This window comes from Acanthamoeba castellanii (assembly GCF_000313135.1).
Source record: "Acanthamoeba castellanii str. Neff unplaced genomic scaffold scf7180000084599, whole genome shotgun sequence".
NCBI lineage: Eukaryota > Discosea > Longamoebia > Acanthamoebidae > Acanthamoeba > Acanthamoeba castellanii.
In genome coordinates this window covers 1405703-1412931 of record NW_004457442.1, presented here as the reverse complement: position 1 = coordinate 1412931, position 7229 = coordinate 1405703, and the positions used below count along the sequence as shown (strand labels likewise).

The 7229-nt window shown below is 60.8% G+C and overlaps 3 protein-coding genes across 3 annotated transcripts in view; 1 reads left to right on the top strand and 2 right to left on the bottom strand.

Moving 5' to 3' along the window:
* ACA1_063450 (uncharacterized protein) overlaps window positions 1-1402 on the top strand; it is a gene marked incomplete at both ends in the record, with an annotated part of 1455 nt that extends 53 nt beyond the window's left edge. Inside the window, 4 exons of the mRNA XM_004339546.1 lie at window positions 21-220; window positions 300-411; window positions 494-694; window positions 800-1402. Coding sequence (XP_004339594.1) covers window positions 21-220; window positions 300-411; window positions 494-694; window positions 800-1402 — 1116 coding nt within the window. The remainder of the gene's footprint in view (window positions 1-20; window positions 221-299; window positions 412-493; window positions 695-799) is intronic.
* Window positions 1403-1621: 219 nt separating this feature from the next.
* ACA1_063440 (uncharacterized protein) lies at window positions 1622-3874 on the bottom strand (the record flags this gene model as incomplete). The annotated part of the gene is given in 4 exon segments (XM_004339545.1): window positions 1622-2152; window positions 2169-2618; window positions 2682-3275; window positions 3332-3874. 4 exon segments carry the CDS (start codon window positions 3872-3874, stop codon window positions 1622-1624), a joined length of 2118 nt encoding a protein of 705 aa, XP_004339593.1.
* Window positions 3875-4570: 696 nt separating this feature from the next.
* ACA1_063430 (RhoGEF domain containing protein) lies at window positions 4571-7218 on the bottom strand (the record flags this gene model as incomplete). Its single annotated transcript, XM_004339544.1, has 8 exons — window positions 4571-4857; window positions 4923-5063; window positions 5160-5562; window positions 5629-5835; window positions 5907-6014; window positions 6129-6302; window positions 6441-6650; window positions 7168-7218. 8 exons carry the CDS (start codon window positions 7216-7218, stop codon window positions 4571-4573), a joined length of 1581 nt encoding a protein of 526 aa, XP_004339592.1.
* Window positions 7219-7229: the final 11 nt, after the last annotated feature.

Below are 7229 nucleotides of genomic sequence, written 5' to 3'. Positions count from 1 at the left end.
AGCGCGAGAGCACCACCCAGATCCGCGCCCTGCTCGCCCTCTTCCACCAAAGCCCCTCTTCCGCTTCTTTGTCGACGCCGCCACGACCGACCCCGCTACGACCGACCCCGCTGTTGCTGACTCAGGAGGCTTCGGCGGGCGAGACCGGCGAGACCCTGGTCGACGCGCTGCCGTTCCTGGCCGAGTACGACTGCAGCGCCCTGATCGTGTCCAACCTGAGGTGCGCGGCCCGGCCCGTGGTGGGTGGTGGTGGGAAGCGGCGCCATGTGATTGACTCTTCTCTGTCTGGGTGGGCGCAGGCAGCCGTTCATTGTGCTGCGAACGAGCCTGGGACTGACGCATTTGGGAGTGACACACCCGCGCATCGCCTATGTCTCCCCGTCTGCCGCCGCATATCTCGGGTTCAGTCCGGTTGGCCCCTCGCCCCCCCCCCGCCGGAGCCATCGAATCGCACTGACACGTGCGTCGTGTGTCGTGTGTGTCGTGTGTTCAGGCGGAACTCGTGGGGCAGATGGTGAGCAAGCTGGGCGGAATCGGCGCGGAAGGCAAGCTCGAGCTGGTGCAGCTGATGTTCGAGAAGCCGCCATCCAACGTGTCCACGCCCATCACCATCACCAGCACCTACTTCATCCGCAAGAATGGCGCCCCGGTGCGCCTGGAGACCCAGCACCAGAACCTCTGGGCCGACTCAATCGTACCCTCTCCCACCAGATACACACGACACACACACACGACACACACACGACACACACGACACACACACACGACACACGATACTGATCCCAGCTCGGGTGCGCAGTCCAAGTGGCACATCGTTCGTTTGAGGCGCGTGTTGGAGGAGAATGTGCCGTCGCCGCTGCCGGTGCGGGACCTGGAGGACCTGCTCGCCGACCCGCTCACGCTGAGCGTCATCGACGCGCGGCTCACCCTCGTCTCCCGGACCCGCGCGCTTGATGACATCCACCTCTACTGGCGGTCCCGGGCCACCTACCTGGCCTCCATCGCCGCCATCAGCCCCACCGTCAGCTCCATCGTTGGACCCTCCTCCCTCGCGGGTTTCGTCTCGCCGCTGTCCCCGATCACCCAGCACGCCAGTTGGAATCCGGCTTCGTTGTCGTCGCCTTCGCTGTCGGCTTCTTCGCCGTCGTCGTCATCGTCGCCTGCGACAACGACCACGCAAGAAGACGGCGACAGTGAACAAACGACGCCCTCTTCCGGACACGCCGACGGTCATCCGCCAGAGGAGGTCGTCGCAATGGGCACTCCTGGCGGCGGCCCGGCGGGTCTGGATCTGGACGAGCTGCTGGGCGCCCTGCGCTCGCCGGCCTCGGGCTCGGCCTCCGAGCTGCTGCTCGACGACACCGCGCCCTGGCTCCAGAACGCCGAAGGCCGCTGGGTATGAGACCAATAGGGAAACATTAACTAAATAAATAATAGGCGCGTGCTAATGGCATATGGGACCACAAGGAGAAGTGCACCAACGCAGCCAGGGGAGGCCACCACGAGGTGCTCCGGACGGCGCGCGCCAAGGAATCGGACCGAAGAAGATGAAGAAGTGGCGGACGATGGCAACTCTTGGTCAAATATACTTCTACTACTTCTTCTTGAGGTAGTGGTCTGGCTAGTCGTGGGGAGGACACTCGGCCAGGTTGTTGCCAATCCTCATCACCGACACCAGGAACCGCGCCTGCGCCAATCCCGCCGCCGATGGTGGCTGTTCCCATACGCCCACCGCAAAGTGGGTGGCCCGGTCGAGCAGGCTGGCGTTCTCCGAGCGCCAGTGACTCACGGCGTCGACGTCCATGCCCGTGAACGAGATCTCGTCATAGCTCTTCACCACAGGGCACGGCACCTTTTCTATGTCGCCGAAATGATCGCGGATGGTGGCGGGGTCCGACACCACGGCGGACCGGGCCTCGAAGCCTGTGGCCAGCGGCACGCCGTCGGTCCCGAGCGCGCACAAGGCGACCCGATTGAGCCGACCCAGGCTGGTGACGCTGCGCACAGGCACAACGCCGCCAAGGCCATGGAAAAGGAAGCGGTGCACAAAGTCGCCATATCTGCGCTCTGTTCTCGATCCGGCTCCCCCTGCGGCCTCCTGACAGGTCGTGAGACCGGGCGAAGGCGAGGACGATGGGCTGGGCGCGGGAGACTGCGAGAAGGCGGACGAGGGCGACGGTGATCCTGATGGGCTGGTGGTGCGCGATGGTGAGGGGGACGGTGACTGGGTCGGGGAGTGCGAGGGAGACTGATAGGGCGATAGCGATGGTGAGGGAGATGCAGAGGAGGTTCGGGTGGGCGACTGCGAGGGCGAAGGAGTGCTGGAGGGGCTCTGCGTGGGGGACTGTGAGGATGACTGGGTTGGTGAGGGGGTGCTGGAGGGGGATTGAGTCGGCGATGGCGTTGTCGACGGAGACTGGGAGGGAGACTGAGTGGGCGACTGGGACGGCGAGGGCGAGGGCGATGGCGATGGCGAGGGCGAGGGCGAGGGCGAGGGCGAGGGCGAGGGCGAGGGCGAGGGCGAGGGCGAGGGCGATGGCGATGGCGATGGCGAAGGCGAAGGAGACTGGGTAGGCGTCAGCGAAGGAGTGCTCGATGGTGATTGGGTCGTTGACTGGCTAGGCGACAGAGAGGGAGATGGAGTGCTCGAGGGCGACTGCGTCGATGATTGGCTCGGGGACTGGGTGTTGGAGGGGCTCTGAGAGGGCGACTGCGAGGGCGAAGGAGTGCTGGAGGGGCTCTGCGTGGGGGACTGTGAGGATGACTGGGTTGGTGAGGGGGTGCTGGAGGGGGTTTGGGTCGGCGATGGCGTTGTCGACGAAGACTGGGAGGGAGACTGAGTGGGCGACTGGGACGGCGAGGGTGAGGACGAGGACGAGGACGAGGGCGAGGGCGAGGGCGAGGGCGAAGGAGATTGCGTCGACGATTGGCTCGGGGACTGGGTGTTGGAGGGGCTCTGAGAGGGCGACTGCGAGGGCGAAGGAGTGCTGGAGGGGCTCTGCGTGGGGGACTGTGAGGATGACTGGGACGGCGAGGGCGAGGGCGAGGGTGAGGGCGAGGGCGATGGCGAAGGTGACTGGGTGGGCGATTGAGTGGGCGAAGGCGTGCTGGACGGCGACGGAGAGCATGACGGGGATGGCGAGACTGAGATCGTTGCCGACGGGGACGGCGATGGTGTGCTTGATGGGCTGGTAGAGAACGTTGGTGAGGGCGACGGCGATGGCGAGTTGGTCGGTGAGTTCGATGGCGTTTTGGTTGGCGAGGGCGAAGGCGACCTGGTCGGCGGTATGAGGCGGGCGGTGAACACGACATCGTCAAGGAGCGACCACACGGAGGCGTCGTTGGCCTGCGCGCCAGAGAGCTTGAAGCGGACCTCCGCCGCCGACGCGTCGTTGAGTTGTCTGGAGCTGGTGAGGTCGGCGTTGAAGGTGTTCATCAAGTTGTTGCCGTAGGTTGGGGGGGTAACCCGGTCGACGAAGACCCCCTGGTCGTTCTTGGACTGGATCACCAGATCCTGAAAACCACCGACGCCCACTTGGTACGAGAGGGTGAGGTAGACCTCGTAGTAGCCGACAGTGTTGAAGGTGAAGTAGAGGAAGCGGTTGTTGTTCACTCCGTTGCGCACCTCGAGGGCAAAGTCTGGGCTGAAGGTGGTGTAGACGATGTCGGCAGCGCTGGTCCAGTTGGAAGTGAGGCTGCCGGTCCCGGAGGTCGCGGCCAGTGGTAATGCAACCTGGGCTCCGTTGGGTCCCTGGCTGAAGGACCACCGGGCCATTTCCACGCAGGCGACCAGAGGCGCGCGGTCGAGCGCGACGAGGAGCAGCAGGAGGGCGGACATGAAACCCGACGCACTGAACCCGCTCGTCAGGTTCATCATCGTTGCTACTCTCGCCAGCAGCGCTGGTTGAAGTCTTGGCCTCTTCCTCTTTTAAGTACTTGCTGCCTTTTCGGGATCGTTCTACCGTTTACCCGATTGGTCCAATCACCGAAAAGGTAATGTCCGTTTCGCAAACCAGTTTCCGAAATCGTTTGCGCAGGCCCGTTTTTCGGAGCGCCGGGCACACTGCAGAAGTTACGAGTAAGGATATTGTTTCAAACTGAAAATGGCTGCCAACTATGCAGCCTGGAGAGATGTCAGCCATGCTGCAGGTGAGAGGGCTATGGGACTTAGCCCTCAGGGACACCACCAAACCCACACAGCTTCAAGGAGAGACCACCACACAGTTGTGACAACAACCACACACAATGGCAATGGGCTTGGTTGCAACACATCACCCTCTTCCTGTGACAATCATCCACCAGAGGAGGTTGTCACAATGATGGGCACTCCTGGACAAGCTGCTGGGTGCCCTGCGCTCAGCCTCCAAGCTGCTGCTCAACAACACTGCGCCCTGGCTCCAGAGCGCCAATGGCCCTGGGCTCATGAGCCCTCACTCCTTTTTCACATAGCACCTGTCCACATTCAATGGAAATGAAGCGACGTGGTCCAATAGGTGTACATGTTGATGTAAAAGACAAATAAATATAAATAAATAAATAAATAGCCATTGGCTGGTGGGGTGATGGTGCGTCACGACGAGGCGGCGTTCTCCTTCATCTGGGCGAGGATGGAAGAGGTGGAGATGTTGCGGGTGAGGGTGGCCTTGCGGGCGCGCGGGGAGAGGATGGGCGAGTTGGTGCCCTGGGACATGACCAGCAGGCCGCCCTTGCCGAACTTCTTCTTGGGCGCCTTCTTGTCGAAGTCGGGGTCGTCGTCATCGTCGTCGTCATTTTCGTCGTCCTCGCCCTTGGCCGCCTGGGCCGGCACTGGTCGCCACACTCCATTGCGTCGCCGCAATACGAACTGCTCCCGCAGGTCTGCGCTCCGCATTCACACAAGATATGAGTGTGTGCGGTGTGTGCGGTGCGTGCGATGTGCATACCTCGATCGTCGCAGCAGAGCGCGGTGAGGTTGTTGCTGGCGAGGGTGAGAGCCTCGACCCACTCCTTTTGCTCCTCCTCGTTGCCCGTCACCACAATGAACGTCATCTCCAGCGTCACCAGCTCAATCACGCACCCATACTCTACGCACGCCACACGCACACGCACACCGCACACGTGCGCATGATCAGCAATGGTGTCGATAACGACCAGAAAGGGAGGAGTAATGAAGAGAGTACCCGGCTGGGTCTTGATCCAGGTGGTGGTGAGGTGGAGCGAGGCCGACTTGTGCTTGTCCTTGACGCTCTGCAGGACGAGCACGTCGTCGAACAGGTAGAGGTTGGCCTGCGTGAAGGCGCTGTCGGACTCGAGCGCGCGCAGCGACGGCGACGACAGCGACGTGCGCTTCTTCTCGCGCTTCTCCTGCGACTCCCACAGCTCGTCCTCGGCGCGGTCGCTGTCGCGCCGCTCCTTTTCCCGGGCGGCGACCTTACCGGCCTTGCCGTCCTTCTTGGCCTTCTTCTTGAGCTGCACGAAGTAGTTCGTCGGGAACGACGCCTCCATGATGAACTTGCGCGACGGAGACAGCACCTGCTGCTTCGGCACCAGATTCTGAATCCTGATCAAGTTGCGCGTGTTGTCCTGTCGTGTGCGTGTGCGGTCAGAAAAAGAAAAAGAACAGAGAGAGAAATGGATGACGTCACGTACCTCCTTAGCGATGTGGGTGTTGATGTAGTTGGCCACGTCGCGGACGACGCCGAGGGCCTCGGAGAGCTGCTTGTAGTCGGAGTGCTCCTCGGGGGTGGAGCCGACGAGCACCTCGAGCAGCATGCGGTAGCGCGGGATGCGCTGGATGGGCATGATCAGGTACGCGTTCAATGGGAGCCCGCCAAACGACGCCGACTGCATGCACGTCTGTGATGCGAAGGCGCCTTGTTCAGCACGACACGAGAAACACGACACACGACACGCGCTGGGCGGCGTACATCGAGAAATTCGGCGAATCGAGGGTTCTTCTTGCTGAAGGCCTGGATGGAGGTGAGGGCCTTGTCGTAGTTTGCACTGTAGGCCGTGTAGAGCTTCATGTAGGGCGTCTAACCGGCAGAAGAAGAAAGAAAGAAAGAATCAAAAAACGACCTGGAAAAGAACGAAGACGAACAAAGAACGAAAGCGACGCGAAAAGAACGAAGAACGAAGATCGGACGTACGACGGAGAGAACGATGTCACCGATGGCAGTCTCGTCGGTCCAGGCTTCGATGCGCTCCTTGAGCTGCTTGAGGAAGTCCTTGTGGAAGGCCAGCAGCTGTGCCACGTTGGAGAAGATCTCCGAGATCTCCTGCTTGGTCAGGATGCTCTCCGTTTTGCACGGCACCATGAAGCCCTGTTGCCGGCCGCGGCTACGCTCAGTCGTGTGCGATGTGCGATGTGCGTGTGCGATCGTGTGTGGTGTGTTGTGCGCGTGTGTCGTGTCGTTGGTCGTGTCGTTGGTCGTGTCGTTGGTCGTGTGTGCGAAGAGTACGTTGGTGAGGATCATGATGCTGCGGACATAGGTGACTTCGGTCTCGTAGAGCTCCTTGGCGGCTGTGGCGCGCTTCACCCGGTTCTTCTCCTCGCGCTTGCGCTTCTCCTCCGGGGTCTGGGCTACCAACACCTTGAGCCCGCGCGAGGGCCGTGGCGGCGGCACCTTGCGGCCCGACGGAATCGTCGCTGTCGTGGGCTCTATGGTCGCCTGCATTCTGTGTCGTGTTGTGTGCTGTGTCGTTGCTGTGTTCTGTGCGTTGCATGGCGTTGTGTTGCGTTGCGTTGAGGTGAGGCACGAGACACACAAAGCACGACACACGCACAAACAGTGACCGTACGGAGTTGAAGAAGAATAAAAATGCACGAATTACGAACAAATAAATAGAATTGGCCAAAAAGAGAAGGGCGCGAACACACAAGAGAGCGGGGTTGAGGTTACCCTCCTCTGAGGGCTTCCTCAAGTCAGCCGCCACCACCTCCTCCCTTACCCTCTTCTGCCAACGAATAATAAATAATAAAGACAATAATAAATCATGACAATAAAAAACTTAAAGATGAAAAAGGAGCAAAACAAAAACTAGCAATATATTGTAAAACAAGGAGGTACCAGAAACGCAGCCTAGTTCGCTCTTGCTTTTGTGTTGAACTCTTTCTCTGCCTATGTTCACGCAACAAACGGTTTGAACGAGAGGAGCTTGTGGGTTCGCGTTGGTTGTCGTGCGGACAAGCCACAGGGCTCTGTGGCAACCGTGCTCGCAATAACCCGGGTATTTCATTTCGTTGTTTG